This window comes from Eptatretus burgeri, chromosome 8 (assembly GCF_056783735.1).
Source record: "Eptatretus burgeri isolate ZD-2024b chromosome 8, Ebu_testis_v1, whole genome shotgun sequence".
In the NCBI taxonomy this organism is placed as follows: Eukaryota; Metazoa; Chordata; class Myxini; order Myxiniformes; family Myxinidae; genus Eptatretus; species Eptatretus burgeri.
In genome coordinates, this window is record NC_140968.1 from 74,248,937 (window position 1) to 74,273,693 (window position 24,757).

The window sequence follows — 24,757 nt, forward strand, 5'->3', positions numbered from 1 at the left end:
GGCCATTGATCTCGCCACAAAAATGCAGGTGATCAAACAGTACGAAGGAGGAAAGAAAGTGAATGCGATCGCACATGATCTTAAGTTATCACACTCTACTGTGTCGACAATTTTGGAAGATAAAGAAAGGATTCGTAAAGCTGTGAAAGGTTCTGCACCCATGCGATCGACAGTTATAACGACGCAACGGACCGGGCCCATCCACGAAATGGAGAAATTGCTGCAAGTTTGGATGGAAGATCAGATCAAAAAATGGACACCTTTTAAGCCTTTTTACTGTGCAGACAAAGGCTAGAAGTCTATTTCAGACTTTGAAAGAGCACGCTGGAGAAGACTACAGTCAAGAATTTGTAGCAAGTACTGGCTGGTTCAAAAGATTCAAGAAAAGATTCCAAATTCATAATGTTCGAGTGACTGGAGAAGCAGCGAGTGCAGATGAGGAAGGAGCTCGTAAGTCTGTTGAAAGTCTGGATGAAATAATTACGCAAGAAGGGTATCAAGCAGAGCAGGAGAAAAAGAAACAAACTATTCAGACAAAGCTCACCATGTTTACGAAAAAAACAACTCTGGCTACCCCGAGCGCTGCCCCAGCTGATAACATCGACGATAACATCGACGATCCACAGCCAAGCACGAGTGACCAATAATATGTTTTGTAACTACTGTAAAATGTTTTCTATTTTTTGTATTTTTGTATGCTTTTGCAAATATTAAACCAATTGTACTGTAGTCAAACTGCCAATCACGGTCAAACTTCTAGAATTATCAAATTTCCTCTGAAAAATCGTCAATTTTCATCTGATAAATGTGAAAATTAAGCAGCAATTGCATAGTGCATCACTGAATTGGGAAACCAACTATTTTTTTAGGTCAAAAGGTCAAAGGTCAACTCAAGGTCAAACTTCTAAAATCATCAATTTATATCTGAAAAATAATCAATTTTCATCCGATTGACCTGAGTTTTGATTAAGATTGTCAATTTTAATCTTAATGAAATGGACAATTTGATGTATCTATGGCAACCTTTGGAGACGAGGGTGGATTTTGCAAGTATCGTGTTCTATATGACATCTTTTTCTTGTTATTCTGTATGTTTGTCCATATGTCTGTCTGCTTGTCACCGACAGGTCACAATTTTAATCCAATCTTCACAAAACTTCACCATATGGTAGAGTTTCTCATAAGAAAGAAGCCTATTGATTTGGAGGTCAAAAGGTCAACCAACATAGGCCAAAGGGTCAACAACTAAGGTGGTATTTTTAAGATCCTCAATTTTCGTCCGATTGACTTGAAATTTGAAGAGAAGTTATATTTGAGGTCAAATAATTGAACCAGCCAATTATTTTTGAGGTCAACATAGACGAAAAGGTCAATATAGGCCAAATGTCGATAACAAAGGTGGTATTTCTAAAATCCTCAATTTTCATCCGATTGACTTAAAATTTGAAGAGGATTTATATTTCCGATTCAACCACCAATTATTTTGCAGGTCCACATCAGTCAAAAGATCAACATAGGCCGAATTTCTAAAATTGTCAATTTTCATCCGATTGACTTGAAATTTGAAGAGGCGTTGCATATTTGGTCATTTAATTCATCCTCCAATTATTTTTGAGGTCAAATTTGTTTTATGGATTTTGCAAGTATCGTGCTCTGCATGACGTCTTCTTCTTGGTATTCTGCTTTTTTTGTCTGTCTGTTGATCGCCTACAGGTCACAATTTTTAACCGATCTTCACGAAACTTCACCACATGATGGAGTTTACCAAAAAAAAGTTTGTTTTTGAGGTCAAAAGGTCAACATAGGCCAAAGGCCAAGAACTGAGGTTAGATTTGTAAAATCCTCAATTTTCATCCGATTGACTTGAAATTTGAAGAGGATATATATTCCAGGTCACTGAATTCAATGAGTCAATTATTTTTGAGATCAACATGGACCAAAAAGGTCAACATAGGCCCAAGGTCAACAACTAAGGTGGTATTTCTAAAACCCTTAATTTTCATCTCATTGACTTGAAATTTGAAGAGGAGTTGCACATTTTGTCATTTAATTCAATCACCAATAATTTTTGAGGTCAAATTTGTTTTCTAGATTTTGCCAGTATTGTGCTCTACATGACATCTTCTTGTTACTTGCAAATTCGAAGATTTTTCAAGTATATTGGTCAGTGTATTTTGTGGTTCTGTCTGTCTGTCTGTCTGTCTATTTGTCTGCTTGTTGCCTTCAGGTCACAACTTTAATCCAATCATCACAGAACTTCACTACATGGTGGAGTTTGTCATAAGGAAGAAGCCTATTGTTTTTGAGGTCAAAAGGTCAAAAGGTCAACATAGGCCAAAGGTCTACAACTTCGGTGAGATTTCTAAAATACTCTATTTTCATCCAATTGACTTGAAATTTGAAGAGGATTTATATTTCAGGTCACTGAATTAAACCAGCCAAGTATTTTGGAGGTCAACATCGGCCAAAGGTCAACAACTATGGTGGTATTTATAAAATCCTCAATTTTCATCTGATTGAGTTGAAATTTGAAGATGATTTATATTTCAGGTCAATTAATTCAACCAGCCAATTATTTTGGAGGTCCACATCGGTCAAAAGGGCAACATAGGCCATATTTGTAAAATTGTCAATTTTCATCTGATTCACTTGAAATTTGAATAGGAGTTGCATATTTGGTCATTGAATTCAACAACCAATTCTTTTTGAGATCAAATTTGTTTTATGGATTTTGCAGGAATCATGCTCTGCATGACGCCTTCTTCTTGTTATCTTGCCAAAACGAAGTTTTTGCAAGATATGTTAGTCAGCTTGTGTTTTTTTTTTGGTTTTTTTTTGTCTGTAATCACGTATCAATCACTCTGCAGAGCACAGTTATCATTGGAAATTTTTGTAACTTCGCATATCAGCGTCCTATAGAGGTCCCTTTCAGCGCATAAAATTTTCAAGGTCAAGGTCAAAGGTCAAGGTCACTTTGTCGCAAATCAGGGGAGTCGACGAAACCCTTATTTTTTCGTAATTTTGATCGGATCGTCTTCAAACTTCATGGGAATATAGTTCATGGTCTGGCGCTCAGCTGATTAATTTTTGGTGGCGATCGGCCTTGACCTTCATGGTTAGTGCTGGAGGTCGAAAGTTTTTGACCCCAAGGTCAAATTTTGAAATCTTCGATACCATATCGAGTAATACCTCATATGAAAGCGCTTGATAAGTGCTTTCCAGATCTGTCAAAAGTTTGACGCTATGATGTCATTTGATGACGTCATGACGAAAAAACGGATTTTTCATGAAAATTTTATTTCCTCAGTTCTCATCAAAATCTCTTGATATTTCATGTACAACAGTCCTGGAGAGATACCATTAACCGTATGAAAATGTAAAGATCAAGGTCAAAGGTCAAGGTCACAAAAAGGTCAAGCATCAAGGTCGACGAAACCCTTATTTTTTGAGTAACTTTAATCGAATAAATAAGTCACTCATGTTCACATTTTGGCAAGATGCTGGTCACCCTGGGGGTGACATTGGTTTTTTGTTTGTTTGTCCGCAAATAACTTTCTTGTTTTTCTCCGCAACCACTTGTTGGATTGAGACAAAATTTTCACCATAGGTGCAACTACTCATGTAGAATGTTTTAATCATAATTATGTCATACGTCACGTGGTGTGGCAATCATGTTGAAAAAAAAACAGAAATACTTTGGACCTCTATTTATGAAACCGTAACAAGGAAAAAATTGAAACTTAGCACATCGCGAGTACTCATGGGGAATAAGTGTGATTATTTTTTATGTTGTCATAGGTGCCTTCATTATTACATCATAATTGCATGTGTAGAATGCTACATCTGATCAGTCTGAAAAAATTTGAGGGTCTTGGGATAAAATGGTCCACAGGAAAAAAAAATCATGATGTCATCAATCACGTGATTCAGCAGCCATATTGTTTTTTTTTTAAACTTCAAAAATAATCTTCTCTGAAATGGCTGAACAGATTGAGGTGAAAATTTACAAGTATGACCGCCAATCCTCGAGGAGCAAAAGGTTCACAATATGACATCATCGGTCACATGGTTTGGCAGCCATATTGGATTTACCTTAAAACTTATTAAAAATCTGCAGAATGGCTGGACAAATCGAGAGAAAGTTCACACAAATGTTCCCTAAGCCATGCGTGTACAAGCTTGTTGAGGAATAATTGATAGGTCACATGGTTTGGCAGCCATATTGGTTGAAGAAAATATTGAATAATGTTTGCTCTGGAACTCAATGTGAAACTTCAGATTTATGATCTCGTAGGGATGGGGAATGCATGTTTTAAATTCCAACTTGATTGGATACATGGTCTGGCAGCCAGAATTATTTAATTTTTACCTCTGCCACCGAAGGTGAAGGAGGTTATGTTTTCACCCCTTTCTGTCTGTTTGTCTTGTTGTTAACAGGATATCTCAAAAAATTGTTGATGGATCCAGATGAAATTTTGTGGACAAGTTCGGTGTGACGAGGACGAACTGAATAGATTTTGGTGAAAATCCGGATCCGGATCCGACTACTGGAATTTTTAAAGTGATTCTTCACCATTGAGAGATCGGGCCAGAAAAGATATATAGCACGATATCTCAAAAAGTTGTGGATGGATTAGGATGAAACTTGGTGGACAGGCTGGGTGTTTGAAATGAAGCATTGATTCGATTTTGCTGAAGATCCGGGTCCGGATCCAACTACTAGAATTTTTAAAGTGATTCTTCACCATTGAGAGATTGGGCTATAAATGATATATAGCATGATATCTCAAAAAGTTGGGGGTGGATTCGGATGAAACTTGGTGCACAGGTTGGGTGTGCCGCAAGGACGAATTGATTCGATTTTGGTGAAGACCTGAATCTGGATCTGGATACGAGAATTATTTAATTTTTTAAGTGATTTTTCATCATTGAGAGATAGGGCAAAAACGATTTCGTACTGTATAGCATGATAATTCAAAAATGTATTGGGCCCGATATGTTCTCATGGATCAGGCATTGCGTGGCAGAGATATGCGCTCTACCGAGTGCCCTTATACTTTGATATGGGTTGTTTTTGTTTTTTTGATTGTTTTTTGAAAAAGGCTCACTTGGCTATGCCTGGATGGGTTTGAGGGTTGAGTAACAGCAGCTGAAATGTGAATCCTATCCAGGTTCTTCCTGATGACTTCATCTTTGCTTTTTGCTTGTTCGGGTTCCTTCTGATTACTCCAATGCAGGACTGTACTTATTTAGTCTTCCATTTGATTTGATTTGAATCGATTTTAATCCCATTTTGAATTTGATTGAATAATGAATATTAATAATTTTAAAAACGTCATGGGTGAGGGTTAGGTGTCCGATCAAAGCGAGGTTGCATCAAAGCGGGACGTCTTGGTACCCGGTCATCACGAGCAGCAGTTATATAGTGGCAGTTCTAATTATGTCTCTTTTTAATTACATAACACACTGGGACACAAACGCCACACAAAATACACTGCACAAAACTACAAAAACGCCACACAAAGCAAGTTCTGGTGAGGGTCTGCAATCTCTGATTGCTCTTTCTCGTTTATCTTTCAGCCCCGGAACCAAACAAAAATATCTATTTATAATGGTCCTCAAAGCCCATACTGATCCCAATTCACCCCCACCCCCAACCACCTCCTCCCGACACGATTAATCATAAATATCATCATTTTAAACTTACCCTTGACATGCACACACCCCAGATATGTCCTTCCCATCAGTATTCAGAAAACCAATCCAGATACAATCCATTCACTAGAAACGATCCATCAGGGGGAGGGGGGGATCGGGTTGTGTAACACATCCCTCCACTCTACATCCACCAACCCACATTGTCGGTAGTTTGCAGTTTTGTTTCATTTCCAATATATGTTTCTGCTCGATAAGTGATGTCCTTACTCTTATCTCGAGCCCTTGGAAATTATTTATTTGTTTATTTTGCTTCCTCCTGGTAAACCCCATCTAGTGCCTGTTTTGGACTTTGAGAAATTGTCTCTTCTTTAAAGAGTTGCCTTTCAGTCAGTCTGAATCCTTTTTGTTTTTACAAACTTTAATGTACTGCATGTGAAAACTTTCAACTTGCACTGAAGTTAATTTCCTCATTGTACTTTGATTGAAAGCAAGTTGGGAACCAAATGGCCTGATTAATATTTTATTCTACCCATACCAGACCATTTCACATAGTGTGATCCATAAATATCTTTGTGTGCACATATTGAGCCTCAGCTAGTATTAAAGAGTTTATTTATCGGTGGAACTCTCATCTTCATTATTTATTTTCTCATTTGATGTGGATTATAATAATAATAATCGATCAAATAGCTGGCACTGGGTTTAATACACTTTTGCTTCCTCGTGCTCTTTTAATTTTATTTTATTACTTTAGCAGGTTAGTGCAATGATGCTTTTGAGGTGGATAAGATCAAAATAAACCAAAAAATATTTCTCATCTGCCATGTCCTATCGTTATCTTGGACCGAAAGAGATGTTCATTTTCAAAAAGATGACCACATTATACTTGGTTGGTTTTGTGAAAAGAATCCCAGTTATTAGACCCTTTGCTTTGCACAAAATCTGGGATCATGGAATGACAAGGTGATAGATGGTTAAAAGGGAAATGCAGACAGTGGAGCAGTGGGGCCGCAGTTGGACAAAACAACCGAAGGAATCAATGGACCGGAAAAGAGGAGAGAAAGGAGAGGTGAAAACACAGTAAGTACCCAGCAAGTAAAAGTGAGGTTTGGTTAATGTGGGTAGAAAAGCCAATAGGAAAGGATAGGTGATGACGTGGGATGGTGATGCACTGCTTGCTTGAAGCAGTGGAGGGAAGAGTGGGAATTGGCACACTCAGGAAGGCCAGTACAAACAGTTAAAAAAATAGAGAGGAACAAAAGAGAAGTTGGATTCTAAACTTGGATTTTGGAAGTTTATCCAGGGAAGATGATGTTGGAAGAATGCATGCATTCTGGAAGAGCTGCGATTGTCTGAGGACTGAGAAAATAGAGAGAGCCAAACCAGAGAGGAAAACAGACAGACCATTGACCTGTCTGTAATGTGAGAATTTATATCTAAGCTGTGATTGATCTCAAACAGCTCTGTAAAGCTTACCTCTACAATTTCAATTATTTTCTTCTTTCCTTCTGTTGGACTCACGGCTTATCTTCCTTAATTTTCTTCTCTGCCTTCCAAGCTTCACAGCCCTGCACCACGCAGCTCTGCTTGGAAACTCCGAGGTGGTTGCTCTCCTGTTGGAAGCTCAAGCTGCAGTGGAAGTTCCTGACAATAAAGGTGACTATGTTCTTCGCTTTAGGACTTCCTTCTTTTTGCCTTCTCTCACTTATTCCCACCCAAACCCCTTCCTCTTCCTCCCCCCCCCCCACACACACACACACAAAATTATTTTCTCCTTTTTCTCTTATATCTTCTCTTTCTACTCCTCTTCAAAATATTTGATTTCTCAATTTACTTTTTCTTCCCCACCTCTGGTCTCCACCCACTTGCACACATAATCAGTGCACAACCCATAAATACATAGCAAGGGTACAACTCAAGGATCAAAAAGCACCACCAAATATTGTATGGACCTCATGGCAAAGCTTGGATCTGACCTTTCAACCAGTAATTGGTCTTCATCTGAAATTACTCAGGCAGGCAACATGTACCAGCTTTTATGCACCCTCCCAAAGAGAAAGAGAGGTGAGAGAGCTTAAATGAAGAAAAAGGGATTTGATTTGGGGGGGGGGGACTGGGTGTAATGTTCCCAAGTTAGATGGTGAGACCCTTGTCACACTTCATTTCCTCACCATGTGCATGGCATCATAGGTTGTAGGTGAGGTTGCATGTGGGTGGGTTTTGCATGTGATGGTGACTGTTTGGTGTGTGTGTGTGTGTGTGTGTGTGTGTGTGTGTGTGTGTGTGTGTGTGTGTGTGTGTGTGTGTGTGTGTGTGTGTGTTTTCCTGTGTACTTCCTGATATAGAGCACGAGTTTGTATGCTCGAACACTGGCAATCGGCCATTGCACATCCTGTGGCAGAGACAGGATATAAATGTGATTGCATGGAAAAGCTAAAACAAAGTTTGTATAAAACTCCAAGCGAACATTGGATGCTCACGTTAGGGCCTTAGCCACTAAATTGACATATACTGAGTTTCCAGAGCACACAGCAGAGTTTCCAAGGCAATTTCTTCCACTCATTGCAGGATTGCATTGACAGACAGCACACATGGAGAATGTACCTTCCCCAGAGTTGCTGCAAATATGACCATGAGAAAGTGTTTATTGCTTGTGCTCTTCACTATTGCTTGACACATGCCTCCCCCCTCCCTCCCCTCACTATCCCCCAACCAATCCCCTCTCCTTTTTTGTCCTCTTCTCTGACTCCCACCCCCTCATTTTTGAAGCACCTGCCACATAATGCCTGTGTAGTCCCACGTGACGACCACTCGGTGGACTTGAGCCTTATCCTAGGCTCTAGTTGGCGGTGCCTTCTTTCTATGGTCATTATGATCTCTCTGAACTTTAAGTTATTCTTTATGAATACTAAGAGGGATAATATATCTGAGTAATAATGCCTGTCATAGAAACTAATTTGAAAACGTTTGGCATGAATTAACAAAGTCTTGACAATGATAGATTGATGCTGTTTTTTGTTTTTTTTGAAGGGATGCGTTCACTCCACTACGGCGCCTGGAAGGGCAAGGTTGATCCCGTGAAGATGCTACTCAGGGCTGGATCCTCAGCTAACGGGCAGTCTGCCGAAGGAGACATCCCATTACACCTCGCTGCGCAACACGGACACTATGAAGTAGTGCGTACCTTCATACTCGGCCGTCAGGATGAGGTGTTCACTCAAGGATGATGCCTATGGGCAGCACCATGATGCAGTCCTTCATCGTGAGGCTCTGGTGGAACCCACCTGTTTAAGGCTTTTCTAGTTCTTTCATCAGGAAATAACTCACGAGGTTGTCTTGGAGATGGTTAAATGTGTAAATGAAGGTTGTTTGCTGTTTGACTGCACCTACACTGAACTGCATCACAATGTGCACATCCTTTGATTGGCAGACAGAACTCTTGCTGCAGCATCAGTCGAACGTTTGCATCATGAATGGAAGCAGCAAATCAGCACTCGATCTTGCCTGTGAATTTGGGCGTCTCAAGGTAAGAAGGTTAGAATTTGAGCAGATCTGTCGGTTAGACACACCAGTGAGAAATGAAGGGGAAAAAAAGAGCAAATTAAAAAATCCAACATGCATAGATCCAAAACGACATTAAAAGACAACAAAAATATAATATTTTTTTTGTCTATATACGACACAAAGTTCTTGTAAAAGGTAAAAAAATATATGTACTGACATTATGTATATATATATATATACATATATATATATATATATATATATATATATATATATATATATATATATACATATATGTGTGTGTGTGTATGTATGAGCCTGGTGTGGCTCAGTGGTCAAGGCGGTGGCTTGGGATCCTTGGGGTCCTGAGTTTGAGCCCCGCTGGCTGCTGAGTTAGCATCAGGGGGGTTGACTCAGCCTGTCATCCTTCCGAAGGTCAGCGAAATGAGCACCAGTACAGTATACTGGTAATTATCCCTGCAGGGTCGAAGGGGACTAAAGGGTTAGTGTCAGGAAGGGCATCTGGCCGTAAAAACATTGCCAAAAGAAAGGGTACCATGATTGGAGCCCGCAAAAAGCTGACCCCTGCTCAGGGATAAAGGCTTTCAAATGGTGTGTGTGTGTGTGTGTGTGTGTGTGTGTGTGTGTGTGTGTGTGTGTGTGTGTGTGTGTGTGTGTGTGTGTGTGTGTGTGTGTGTGTGTGTGTGTGTGTGTGTGTGTGTGTGTGTGTGTGTGTGTGTGTGTGTGTGTGTGTGTGTGTGTGTAAAGAGAAAGACCCAAACACATCTCTCACCTGTGAATGGAAGGAATAGCCAATCAGCTCTCACCTAATCAACTAAACCCAGGTGGCGAGGATTATATTTCCAAGAAGCTGCATAAAGCAACCTTCTTGAGTTGCTTTATCAGGCTTCTTTGGCTGGAGGAATGTGGGAGGGGTCAATTGTTTACATATATATATATATATATATATATATATATATATATATATATATATATATATATATATATATATATATATATATATATATATATATTGGCACCTTGCACTTTTAAAAAATAACTCACAATTTTCTCCAAAAATAAGTGGAAATTGACAAAAGTATTTGGTCTCCACAATTCTTTACTTCACTGTTAATATTACAGAACCTTTGTTTTTGATTCAGAACTTATTTTACCCTTTTAAATCAGAAAATAAAAAGAAATGGCACTGACAAAATTGACACCCTCGACTTAGCCTTTGGACAAAATAACTGCAGTCAAGTGCTTCCTGTAGCCATGAATGAGCTTCCTACACCGCTGCACTGGAAGTTTGGCCCACTCTTCTTGTGCAACCTGCTCTCGTTCTCATTTGAATTCCCAGCTCAAGCTCAAGCTCCAGTTCCCAGATTTGAAGAATGCCTTCTCCCAACTGCTGTTTTCAGATCTCCCCACAGGTGTTCAATGGGATTTAGATCTGGACTCCTTGCTGGCCACTTCAGAACAGTCCAGCGTTTTGTCTTGAACCATTCCTGGGTGCTTTTTGAAGTGTGTTTGGGATCATTGTCCTGTTGCAAGATCCATGACCTTCGACGGAGACCCAGCTTTCTGACACTGGGTTGAACATTGCACTCCAAAATGCCTTGGTAATCTCCTGATTTCATGATGCCATGCACTCATTCAAGACACCCAGTGCAAGAGGCAGCACAGCAATCCCATAACATCACTGAACCTACTCCATGTTTAATTGTGGGGAAGGTGTTCTTTTCTTTGAAGGCTTAATATTGATTTCTGCAAGCAAAGAGATTATGTGCTTTCCCAAAAAGCTCTAATTTGGTCTCATCTGTCCACAGGACATCCTCCCAGAAGGATTTTGGCTCGTTCAGGTGTATTTTGGCAAACTCCAGTCAGGCTTTATGTCTCTCTCTCAGTCATGGGGTCCTCCTGCATCTCCTACCATAGAATCCCCTTTCATTGAGTTGGCAACGGATGGTCAGGTCAGGTATGGGAGCATGCGCTGGAGCAGCGCGTCGCTACATCCACTTTCTGCTGATACTCCAGGGGCCTCCATCTGGCCATCTCCCAGGCAGATGCCTGGCCCATCCCCATCTTCTTGATATGCTGATCAACATGCTGCAACCATGAGGCACGTGGTTGGCCCATTGGCCTCCTCTACTCACAAGGCTTCCTCGTTGAGAGAATCTGCTGAGCAGGATTAGCATCAGGAAAATGAGCCACATGTCCGTACAGCCACAGCTGACGCTCATTGTCTATGCAGGTAAAAAAATCTCATTTGAGTCTCTCTTAGCAACTACACATTGGACACAAAGTCTGACCAGCAATAGCCAAGGATTCTCTGAAGAGACCTGGTACGAAAATAATTAAGTCTCCGTCTCAGATCCCTGGTCAGAGGCCAAGTTTCACATCCATAGAGCAAGACCGGAAGCACCAAGGACCTGAAGACTTGGACTTTTGTCCACCCGCACAGGTACCGGCAGTGCCACACCTCATGATGCAATGAATCCATGACTCCTCAGGCCTGACCCAGATGTCTGTTGACCTCTGGCTCACAGCCAACAGAGACATGAATATCACTGCCAAGGGAAGTGAATCTCTCCGTGACCTCAACATCCTACCCACAAACAGGTACAGACAGGATAGCAACATCCAAGATGTCATTGAAAGCCTGGATCTTAGTTTTGACCCAAGAAACCCGTAATCCCAGCGGCTCTGACTCCTCATTCAGCACCTCGAGGGCCCCCAAAAGAATATCTAGATTCTCCGCAAAGATGACTGCATCATCTGTGAAATCAAGGTCAGAGATCTTGACATTACCAAACGATGCACCGCAACTTGATCTCTCCGACATCCTCCCCAGAATCCAGTCCATACAAGTGCTGAAAAGTGTGGGGGCCAGTACACACCCCTGACAAACTCCAGTAACAACTGGAAATAAGTCGGAGATGGTATCAACACATCTCACAGCACTCTCAGTACCAGAGTAGAGTTCAGACATTGGATTCATGGTGCATGATTCATGGCGTGGAACGCGTCCTTCATGGTAAGATCACTCGCCTCAGTTGGAGAATATGCAGAGAACAGGGAAATGACACCGAAGGAGTGACGAATCCTTCGTCTCATAATACGCTCATTGACCGGTGTTACCTCAATTATCATTGGAGTCAACTTATTGGACAGAGCTACAGCAACTCCTTGAGCATGGTAACTATCAGAGCGACCGGACCAATAGTCGGTGTAACCACCCACCATGATCTCGCCGCATTCCGGTCTCTGAACCACAGAGAGTGCTGCAACACTGATGTCCAAATATATATATAGGATATATACACACCTCGATGCTAATCTCTCCATTGTGTCTTTTTTCCAATTTATAAAGTCGGTAATTTTGCGATTTAATGTTGAAATATTCTTCTTCTTCGCACTTCGCACTTCTCCGTGACACCACACTTGGAAGTCCACCGCCACATTTGTATTGTAATTGCAGTGACATCGCAGTGCAATTTAACTCAACATGCTACTATTTTTCGATTTTCCACAAATCTGCCTCAAGTCGATCCATCCTTAGCAGTTGTACAGTTCAGTAAGGTCATTCGCCACGACAGAGAAGATGACATGCTGTGTCTGTGCTGTCGTGTCGTGTTGTGTCGTGTCGTGCCTTGCCTTGTTCCCCATGATTAAGCGGAAGAAACAGCCATCGGTTTATCTGTTGCATCATCTCTGCCAAGCGACTCACACATGTGCATGGGCGATTTGAGTTGTGGCAAGGTACAAATGGCGTCCCAAGAAAGTGTTAAATGGGATGATCCCATAACACGCAGGACACCTTCTCAGCCTATGATGGTGGGACAATGCATTTGTCACCCATTTTGTCTGTGGTGTCCAAGAAGCTATCCTACTTCTCTCACTTCTCAGTACCCCCCCCCCCACACACACACACACACACACACACACACACACACACACACACACACACACACACACACACACACACACACACACACACACCTCCCCCCCTCCATCTGTGCAATGCTGGATTACCTTGCTAGTATATATGTATATATGTCTATCAAAACATGTAGAGTGTGATGAACACTCTCCCGATCTCCATTGGACATAGTCCAAGTGTATATATATATATATATATATATATATATATATATATATATATATATATATATATATATATATATATATATATATACATATATATATATATATATATATATATATATATATATATATACACATATACACATACATACACACACACACACACACTATTATGGTATCCACCTCTGACAGGGACGTAGAAGTCTCACCTCAAATGAGCAATTTTTTTGAAGTGTGTATTGTTAGAAATGGGAATTCAGCGTAAAAAATCAGTGTGCAGATTTTGCAGTGGTGGAACCGGTGACCTTGGCAACCTCATTCCATTCCACCAGCTGAGACTTCCAATCCATGCTTGCTGTGCCTCTGAATGTACTGTTTGGGAGCAAGAGTTAAATTTTGGAAGCTCACCTGGGAAACAGATTTCAGCAATTTTTGGGTGTGCGGCCTGGCTGAAGATCACCGAAGTTATTTCCATGCCAACCGACCTACCCTTCTCCACATCGCTTATTCAGCCTCGATCTGTCTCTGTCTCTCTCTCTCTCTCTCTCTCTCTCTCTCTCTCTCTCTCTCTCTCCCTCTCTCTCTCTCTCTCTCTCTCTCTCTCTCTCTCTCTCTCTCTCTCTCTCTCTCTCTCTCTCTCTCTCTCTCTGTCTCTGTCTCTGTCTCTGTCTCTGTCTCTGTCTCTGTCTCTGTCTCTGTCTCTGTCTCTCTCTGTCTCTCTCTCTCTTCCCCATAGCTTTGCTTTTGGAAATTTTCATTCAGTATTTCTCACAGCATTTCATTCAGGTTTCCCATTTGGTGATTCGAAGATCAGTGGTTTGTTTCTCTTTTCAACATCACTTTTGCTTTGAGATATCAGTTTTGATTTGTCATTGTAACTTGTGATGCAACGTGAATATGATGCACAGAAAACATGATTTTGGGTGGGATTTTTTTTAAAGAGGACTAAAGGGGTCTAAAGTGTCTTAAGAGGGTCTTAAAAAGATCTAAAGGGGGTCTTAAAAAGTCTAAAAAAGATCGAAGGGTCGAGAGGTTGTAAAGGTTGTTTTGGTCTCCAGGATCTAAATGGGTTGAAGAGCAAAATAACAAAAGGCATATTAAGGGTCTGAAAGGGTCTGGAAAGTGTCTAAAGGGTTGAAGAAGGTCTATAGGTCTTGAAAGTGTCTAAATGGGTATGAAGGAGTCGAAAGGTCAAAGGGATCTAAAGGGTCTTTCAAGGGTGTAAATGGTCTCAAGGAGTTAAGGGGTCTTTTGGGTTATGGGGTCTGAAGGTCTAATGGTTACATTGAAAATAGCATATAATTAATAGACAGAATTCATAGATGTTGGCACGGTTCAATAATATGTAATTAATAGAAATAATCACGTTCCAAGTCACGTTCAAACACTACTTAATTAATAGACATAATGACACAGGTCAACTGAGACTTCACCTCAACTTCACCTCCCCCACCCTCTTATTCCCACGTTCCCCCGTCCCCACGTTCCCCCGTCCCCACATTCCCCCGTCTCCACGTTCCCCCGTCCCCACGTTCCCCCGTCCCCACCTTCCCCCGTCCCCACGTTCCCCCGTCCCCACCTTCCCCCGTCCCCACGTTCCCCCGTCCCCACCTTCCCCCGTCCCCACCTTCCCCCGTCCCCACGTTCCCCCGTCCCCACGTTCCCACGTTCCCCCGTCCCCACCTTCCCCCATCCCCACCTTCCCCCATCCCCACCTTCCCCGTCCCCACCTTCCCCCGTCCCCACATTCCCCCGTCCCCACGTTCCCCCGTCCCCACGTTCCCCCGTCCCCACCTTCCCCCATCCCCACCTTCCCCATCCCCACCTTCCCCATCCCCACCTTCCCCATCCCCACCTTCCCTCGTCCCCACCCTGAGGGTGGGTGTAGTTTGCGCATTAAAGGTCTAAACGTCTGGATCTGTCATGTTTTTCTGTTATATTTCTGTCCCTGTGTGCTGTTTGTATTTTCATCAATTTTTTTCCTGTGATAAATCCTAACTTATTGTCGATATTGTTGAATTCGATTTTTTTGTGTAGTCGAGGCCTACTCGGATAGCCAGGAGCTAATTGTCCCGGTTTTGAGGTTGTTTTGTCATCCTCTTTTCTTCTTCTTCTTGTTTTTTTTTTTCCAAAAATTTTGTCGTTTCTGATTTTTCAACGTTATCCTATTCCCCCTCACTTCAACAACAAAAAAAGAACACAAAAAACTCTTTCACTTGAACATGATTTTGTTCTGCCTGTAGTTCCGGAATGCAATGGAACCTGTGGTTCCAATCCATCTCTCCTTTTCCTCCATTTTCTTAATATTGTCATTGAAGAAAACGCTTCTTCCCTTGGAAGCTTTTGAAAACGTATTTAAATGCTTCAATTCCCTGATTTCTCTGGCATCAGCACGTCACGTGTTCTTCATCGCCATCTATTCTTCCTCCTCCCCTTCTTCTTAACAAGGCATATCTTGCAAACCTGTCTCACCGAATTGCTTGGTCTGTCATCCAGCACAACCTTTCTCCATGCTTTCAACAAAATTCCTTCCACCTATCCCATGATCTTCATATTAAAATATTAAATATGGGAATCTTGAGAAGTCCAGTTTGCAAAGGTTGTCTGTGCACAACAATCAAATGCTCTTCATTTTATTTTACAGTGTCAATATCCTCCCGCACATCTCCTACAAATCCACGTCCTTCCACCCCACCCCATCTACTGTATGTGTCCCCCTCTTCAGCATATCTCTACTTCATGTCCCCCTTCTGCATCCCCCCTCATCCCAACCTCTCTAAACTTCCCCCTCACCCCACCGGCTCAGTGCCTCCCCCTCTCTGATTCCCCCTTGTCATCCCCCCCCCCTCAGCCTCCGCCTCAACCTCCCCCTCTTGGCTTCCACCTCTTCCTGTCGATCTCGGTTTTCCCATAATCCCACCCCTCTCTGCTTCCCCTTCTCAGCTCCCACCTTGTCCCACCCTTCAAAGTTCCCCCCTCTTCCTGCCACTCTCATTTCCTCCCTTGTCTGGTCCTCTCCCATCTTTGCCCTCATCCTGCCCCCTCCCATCCTCCACCCATCCCAGCTCCTCCCATATTCCATGCTGAAGCTGAGCCTATGAGCCTATCAATTTCCAATTGCAGACAGGTCAGTGGTCTCTCTGTCTTCTCCCACCTCCTTTCTGGTCTTGCACCCTCTGCTCTCTCCATCCTTTGTCCCTCCCTCCCTAGGTTTCTGCAGGGTGCACACGTTCCATGATCAACCCCCATCTGGTGAAACTCCCTAAATCCAGAATCACTGCTCACCTCCACTCATTCATTCCTCTTTTCTCCTACCTGTGGAACCAACTTCTACATTCTCTTCAATCTCATTCTTCCCTTCAGGTGTTCAAGCCAGCTGTTCACCACCACCTCTTATCTTCCCCAATCCAAAACCATGATCTTCTCTACCCCCTTTAACTCCCCACACTCTCTCAATCTTCAGCCTCCTCCTTCCAACTTTCCAGTCTTTCCTTCCTGAGAGTTTCCTTCTCCATCCATCCTGTTCACCCCGTGCATCTTTTCCAGTCCTCCATTCCTCCCTACACCCATTGTTTGTTCAAGTCTCACTTTATCTTGTCCTTTAACTAAACTGTTGGTGTCCCCCCCCCCCCATTCTCACCCTCTCTCCACTGTTCCTTTTGTTATGTTGCCAACTGATTCGTTCAGTGTTCCAGTTCTTCCACGAGCCTTGAATCTGTATCCAAAAACTTTAACAAAAACTTACAAATCGCCACCGAAGTCACCTTCAGCCAGGTGTCAATCCTGGCTCGGTGGGTGAGGGAGGATTTTCTGCCAAAACGTTCCCCAGCCAACCCCACAACATAGTGACAGTAATTCGTCAAATGTGCGGTACATCATTTGAATCACGATGATTATCTTAGCACCTTCTGCTGAATCGCATGCATTTGTGTGCTGACAGGTAGCACAATTACTGCTGAACAGCAACATGTGCGCGGCGCTCCTCGAGGGTCGTTCGTCCGATATCACCGACCCGAACAGCACCACTCCTCTGCACATGGGGGCCAAAAATGGCCACAAAGATATTATCAGGTACCAGTTTCATAATTAGTGGTGCCTCTCAGAATTTTTGTTTTTATTACACTGGCTGTGTATATATATGTCAACTCAACTATATTGTCCATTAACATGCTAGACATGTTTTTAATAACCGTAGCTACAGAGCCTTTAGACATATTTTTGTCAATCAAGTACAATCTGCAGGACTTTTTTTTTCTGTTTCCAATAACAAATTACAAAAATGAGCTAAAATGGGATCATGAGGTTACCCGAAGTGGAAAAAAAAACTTGTAATTGGTCGCATTCACAGATCAGTCAATTTGGTGTCACTCTTTCTGTGACGTGGTTTGTGATTTGTTTTGTATATTTTGCACCCCTCCAAGGTTACTCCTCATCTCTGGAATGGACATAAACAGACAGACTCGTTCTGGCACGGCGCTCCATGAGGCTGCGCTATATGGCAAAACAGACGTCGTTTCCCTTCTTATAGAAGTAAGTTTACCTGCTGGCTTCCAGCACATCTACCTCCATGCAAATTGTGCTCAGGGTCATCATCCAAGCAAAGAAAGCTTTGACCTTAACCTGTCCTCCTTTCTCACCCACCGCTCAATTACAGGCAGGAATAAACGTTCACATCCGTAACACCTACAACCAGACAGCACTGGACATCGTTAACCAGTTCACGGGCTCACAGGCCAGTAAGGGAATCAAGCAGATGTTGCGCGGTGAGTCTGTCCCCTAACTGTCGCAAGCAGGCAATCATGCAATCCTTCTCTCCATTACTTGTCTCGTTCCATCAATCTTGTGTCGATGTATAATTTGCTTATTTATGTGTTGATGTTTTTTCTTTCCTCATTGTTTTTCTTTTTATTCTGATGTTCCTTTGAGGTGGTGGCAGCTATTTGATTTAGTTTGTAAAAACACACCCAAAATTTGAGATTTTTGTTCCACTTTTAGTGTATGTTTATCACATGGATTTTCTTTTTACTGTCATCCTACTTTGTTATTGTTTTCTTTTTACAATAGATGTTTTGCAACAATATTTGCCAATTGTTTTCCTTGTATACAGAGTTGAGCTTCATGAATAAATTAGGACATAGAACGGACCAGGATGTAACAGAACAAAACTAAAAAGGCACTCGGTAGAGCGCATACCTCCGATACGTAATGCCTGATCCACGAGAACATATCGGGCCCAATACATTTTTGAAATATCATGCTATACAGTACAATATCGTTTTTGGCCCGATCTCTCAATGGTGAAGAATCACTTGAAAAAATAATTAAATAATTCTCGTTTCCAGATCCGGATTCGAATCTTCACTAAAATTGAATCAATTCTTCCGTGTCAGACACCAAACCTGTCCACAAAATTTCATCTGGATCCATCTACAAGTTTTTGAGATGTCCTGCACACAACCTCCAACCTTTGGTGGTGGAGATAATTGAACATTTCATTTTTAAAAGTTTCTTCAACCGTTTTGTGGATTGCTTAGTGAAGCCTCTTGGCACTTGTTCTTCAAGTTTCAATGGCGATACCACGGTTCTATACCGGAGGTAGGAAGGCAAAAAATAAATTATTTGATCACAATCAGTAAAAAAATGTTTTTAGTTATGAAATAATGAATTGCCACATCACGGCAGGAAAGCTGAGAGGTATGCCTGCTCACTCTGTCGCCTGGATTTGAATCCCGACCCATTTATAAACTGTCACCCTGGTGTTTCACAGGCAGGGTGATTCATCAATGTGTGTGCCATCTCTCGGATGGATGATAAACTGGGCATCACATCTGCCGAAATCGCTCATCCTCTCCCTCCCTCACCGCTCTTCCTCCCTCACCCCTCTCCCTCCCTCACTCCTCTCCCTCTTTACCCTTACCCTCTCTCACCCCTCTGCCTCTCTCACCCCTATCCCACCCCTATATTTCCCTCCTAACCCTACCCCATATCTCCCACCCCTTTCCCTCTTTTTTGACCCCGACCCCTCCCTTTCTCTCCAACCCCTCCCCTCTCCCCCTTACCTCTTCCCTCTCTCTCCCACCCCTACCCCTGCTCCCCCACCCTTCTTCCTCTGTTGAGGGGATGAGCATGTACGAATCAGATTCAGAGTGAGCCAACCGGTGGGGTGCAAAGGTCGCTGCATGTATGAGCATGCATGCATCCAGGAAGATCCTAAAAGTCAACCTCAAAGCGGATTTGTTCACATTGCCTTACTTTTGTATCAAGCCTGGTGTTGGCTTTGTGGTTATGGTAGCTGGCTTGGGATCTTAGGGTCCTGAGTTTGAGTCCCATTTTCCACTGAATTAACACCAGGCGGGGTTGACTCAGCCTGTTATCCTTCCGAGGTCGGCAAAACGAGTACCTGTGTACAGGTATTAGGGGTACAGCATCAGCGGCATAGTTTCACCCAAACAAAAAAAAAGCTACCCAGCAGCCAAGCTGCCATATGGAAGAAGAAGAAGAAGAAGTGTTGAGGGTGCTGGGGGTGCATGTGATGGTTGTGGTGTAAATAATGCATTGGGTGCAGTGGGTGCGTGTGGTGGTGTGCGTTGGGTGGAGATGGAAGGGAGGGAAGCCAGGGAAATAGTTACCATGTGCACATGAAGCGAAAAGCAGGGTGAAGCAATTGGTTCAATTCTGTATATCTGTCTGTCATTGAGGTTTAAAGGCGTCCCTCCACAAATGTCGCTTTACAATCGAAGAACAACTTTTGATTTCAATTGAATCTTATATTTTGAACACGAATCTGAACATGACCCGGAAAATGAACCTGCAGTTTAGTAGTACTTTGTCTCTGAATTCTTCCTGATCACACATGTGTAGAGAGTTTTGAGATGATATTTTTACTCTGTCTGTCTGCCTCGCAGTCAAACAAAAATGAAAATCATTCCAAACATGGAACTTATTGTTTTTAGCGATGTCATAAAGGACACAAACAACAGGCATGAAGAACTCATATAATATGTAAGATACGGTGGGGTAATAGCCACTGCGTCAATAGCGGTAAACGTCCGGAAATAATTTTTTATACGTCCTTTACGATCTTTATTTCATTTCAATCTAATGATAAACTTTAATACCATAGAATGAAAATCACCTTCTTATTGATTCCAAAACCCTCCAGTTTTGCAGTACTTGGACATGTTAAATAAGGTCGTATATAAGACTGCATCAACAGCGCTAAACTTATGGAATTTTTTTTATACAACCTTTAAAATCATTATTTTATTTCAATTGAACTTTATATTTGATCACTGCATGGGGTAAGGTGTCCTATGAACTCTCTAATTTTTATCTGGGATGAGGCCATTATGTGTGTGGATTCTCCAAATCTGTGGCAAACGACAAAAGAAATTGAATTTTGTGTTCATTCAAAAGAGTGGAAGTGATATTGATGGAATTTTTAATGAAGTTTTATCGGGTCATGGTGGAGTGACGGTTGTGATGTGCATGTGGGAGCTATAATGATGGAGAGTTTGCCTGAGGACTTAAAGTATAGGTACAAGTTGTTGGGTACAAGCTGTTAGGCGAGGAATACGTTGGCTGCGACAGGCGAGGAATCACATGTGGGAAGAATGATGGCACACACACAAAAGACAATATTGCATCAGGCTGTGGACGAAAGCTTTGTATGTGGTCAGGAGCTCAGGTGGGCCGAGGCAGGACTTTGCACGATGGAGGATTCCCAGTCGGCGACTGTCTTTGGAGGCCAGGTTGGAAATGTGGCTTTCCCAGGAAACATCATGGCAACTAGTGAGACCGAGAAGCTTGAATGAAAGGACTTCTTCAAGAGGATTGTTGATTGAGAAAGTAGATGAGGGAGTGGGGGGGGGGGGTTCCAAACGGTACTTTCGGAGAGACATAGTGAGAGTGTGAGATTTGGATTGAAAGACATGTTCCACGTGTTGGACCAGTTTGTGGTTATATCCAGATCTGCAATGACTGAAGAGGCTGCTGTTTGCTGGTCTGAGGGATGACAGGTGGTACGGCAGAGGGTGGAGTCATCAACAACGAGATAAAGAGGATTTTCCAGAGAGTCAGAGAGAACATTGATGAAAACCAGAACAAGAACAGGGCCTAGAACGCTGCCTTGAGGAACTCCAGCCTGGACAGGAAGAGGGGATGAGAGAACTCCATTTAGGGTCACACGTTGGCTGCGACAGGCGAGGAAGTCTGCGAGCCATGAGTGGAGATGGCCTTGGATACTATAGGAAGAGAGTTTGGTGAGCAGGGCAGGGTACCAGACCATGTCAAAAGCACGCAATATATCTCGGGATATGGCTCTGATTTCATGTCTGGCATTGAGGACCTCCATCCATTGTTGGGAGAGCAGAAGCAGCATATCCAGGGTAGAGTGACCTGATCTGAAACCAAATTGATGATCGGAAATGAAGCCATTGGAGAAGTGGAAGAATTTAATGTCTGAAGCGATGATGGATTCCATAACCTTTCTGATGATTGGGAGAAGGCTGATTGATCTGTAGTTGCAGGGATTTGTTTTTGCACCTTATTATGCAGGGCGGTAATGTTTGCTGATTTCCAAGCAGATGGCAGATGACCTTGAGCAAATGAGAGGGTGACTAGAACAGAGAGAGGATGAGCAAGAGTAGAGGAGCAGGTTTTTAGGACACGTGGGCTGATGCTGTCTGGACTGGTTGCAGAATCTGAGTCGAGGTTTGACAGCAAGCTCCCCACCTTGTCAGGAGAAAAGGACACAGAGTCCCGGGACAGCTGGGTGCGACTGGCTAAGGTGTGTACAGTAAGCGATGGGTTTCAGACACAACATTTAGATGCAAACACGGAGTTTAGGCATTCAGCCTTTTCATGTGCGGTATCAGCAGTGCGGCCATTTGAGGTAAGGGAGGGGATGGAGGGGGAACATACACCAGAAACAGATTTCATTCGATGCCACCAGGTTTTTGAGGAGGGAGAGAGAGAGGTTTGAGAGTTCAGATTTGAGTGAGAAAGATGTTGTTTTCTGGCTCTTCTGAGGATAGACACACACTTGTTCTGAGCTTTATGGAAGGAACTGACATTACCATCAGTTGCATCTGCTTTCCATGAGGCAACGGTAAGTTTTTTCAGGACAACTGTCATGCCACAAGCTTCAGTGTACCATGGGCGGGAGAAAGGGGTGGGCCAACTGAAGACGAGAGGGGAGGACGACTCCTCTCCACTTCCCTATAAAAGCCTTTATCGGGTGGTGGAGAGTCAATGTCGTCAGCAGTCAACATGTTTTTTGAGGAATCAAACTGAAGGGCAGGATTTGAAGGCTACAAGATGTATAGGTGTGATGGAGAACAGAAAAAGGAGGGATATAACAATCTGGGTAAAAGACAATATTGCATCAAGAGAAAGGGATGACATTAAGGTGGGAATTATTAACCTCCGCCATCTTCAAAGATGGATGGACGTTACTGTTTTCACCCCTTTCTGTTTGTTTGTTATCTTGCCAAAACGAAGTTTTTGCAAGATATGTTAGTCAGCTTGTGTTTTTTTGTTTGTTTGTTTGTTTGTTTGTTTGTTTGTTTGTTTGTCTGTAATCATGTATAAAAAATTCTGCAGAGCACAGTTATCATTGGAAATTTTTGTAACTTCGCATATCAGAGGCCGAAAGAAGTCCCTTTCAGTGCACAAAATTTTGAAGGTCAAAGGTCAAGGTCACTTTGTCGCAAATCAGGGGAGTCGACGAAACCCTTATTTTTTGAGTAATTTTGATTGGATCGTCTTCAAACTTCATGGGAATATAGTTCATGGTCTGGTGCTCAGCTGATTAATTTTTGGTGGCGATTGGCCATGACCTTCATGGTTAGCGCCTCAGGTCAAACATATTTGACCCCAAGGTCATATTTTCAAGTTTTAGGAACCATATCGTGTCATACCTCAAATTGAACACCTCGATGAGTGCTTTTTAGATATGTCAAGCTTGAGACATTATGACGTCATTTGGTGACGTTATGAGGCAAAAGCATATTTTTCATGGTTACTCTGTAGAACGATTCTCATCAGAATCTCTCGTAGGCAAATATTCCTCAAGGAGTCGCTCCTGGTGGAGAGCAGCTCTGTTCACCTCAGTGTGACCTCAAAGAAGTCACACGTGGTCACCTTTTGGCAAGATACGGGTCACCCTGAGGGCGACATTGGTTTATTTGTTTGTTTGTTTGTTCGTGTGTTTGTTTGTTTGTTTGTTTGTTTGTGAACAGTATTACGGAAAAACTAATTGACGGATTTTGACGAAACTTGGTGGGGGGGTTAGGTATGGTCCAAGGATCATGCCATTAAATTTTGGCCTTGCCCCCCCCAAAAAAATTGTTAGAGAAAAAAAAGTTTTTTTTAAAAAATTTCTACATGTTTTAAGTGATTTCCAACCCCCCCCAAAAAAAACTGTTACCCCCCCTCAAAAGAAATTGTTAGAGAATTTTTTTTTGCATTTCTACATGTTTTAAGTGATTTCCAACCCCCCCCTAAAAAAATTGTCACCCCCCAAAAAAAATAGAGAAAATTTTTTTTTGCATTTCTACATGTTTTAAGTGATTTCCAACCCCCCCAAAAAAAATTGTTTGAGAAAAAAAAATTTTTTTTTGCATTTTTACATGTTTTAAGTAATTTCCAACCCCCCCTCAAAAAAATTGTTAGAGAAAAAAAATTTTTGCAACTTTTTTTTCAACAAAATTTCAAATTTTTTTTTGCATTTTTACATGTTTTAAGTGATTTCCAACCCGCCCCCCCCCCCCCAAAAAAAAATGGAGAAAAGAACTATAACTCTCAGCACTGTTGACATCATATTTAATGAATAAGATATAAGGTTCACTTGAGTGACCCAGCAGTATTGGCGGCGGAGGTTTTGCACTCTCCCGAGTGCTCCCCCTTTAGTTATCTAAAGTGAAGTTATCTAAAGTTATCTAAAGTATGTTTCTGTGTGAATCGAGATTTGAAATTGTAAGAACAGTAAGATACTGGTAGGATGCTTATATAGAGTGCCATGTGTGAGGAAGAGCAGGAAAGAAGAGTTAGGGTTAGAATTCTGAAGTGCACGTGGCAAAGAAAGAGTATTGATTGTGGGGGATTTTAATTGGCCAAGGATATAGATTGTATCCAGTAACAGGAAAGGAGCAGAGCCAAGGAGGATTTTATCATTCTAATCCAGGATCGCTTTTTAAGTCGATTTGAAGAAAAGCCCATGAGGAGGAGAGCAGAGTTCAATCTTTTTTTTAAAGGCAATGATCCCAATATTGTGGAATAGGTAGAGGTAGGAGAACACCTGGAGACAAATGACCATAAATAACCAAGCGTGTGTAACTATATTGTTGAGCTGTGGAGTTTTGGATCGTAGGAAAGGCTGTTAGATTTCAGGAAGGCAGACTTTGAGGGTGTGAGAAGAGAATTAGGTGCTCTGGATTGGGAAAAGTTGGTGAGTGATCAGTCTGCATATTCAGAGAAATGGGTAACT

At 42.2% G+C, this 24,757-nt stretch overlaps 1 protein-coding gene across 4 annotated transcripts in view; it reads left to right on the top strand.

Annotated features, from left to right (window-relative positions):
• Positions 1 to 24,757, top strand: part of LOC147022052 (caskin-1-like) — a 268,997-nt gene that overhangs the window by 125,003 nt on the left and 119,237 nt on the right. For 3 of the 4 annotated variants that reach the window (XM_085892623.1, XM_085892626.1, XM_085892624.1), the window contains 6 exons: positions 7,217 to 7,314; positions 8,689 to 8,834; positions 9,089 to 9,184; positions 17,210 to 17,340; positions 17,691 to 17,799; positions 17,924 to 18,032. In XM_085892623.1, the coding sequence (XP_085748749.1) occupies positions 7,217 to 7,314; positions 8,689 to 8,834; positions 9,089 to 9,184; positions 17,210 to 17,340; positions 17,691 to 17,799; positions 17,924 to 18,032 (689 nt within the window). Of the gene's footprint in view, positions 1 to 7,216; positions 7,315 to 8,688; positions 8,921 to 9,088; positions 9,185 to 17,209; positions 17,341 to 17,690; positions 17,800 to 17,923; positions 18,033 to 24,757 lie in introns of those variants that run through there. The other variant, XM_085892627.1, reaches the window with a different exon arrangement.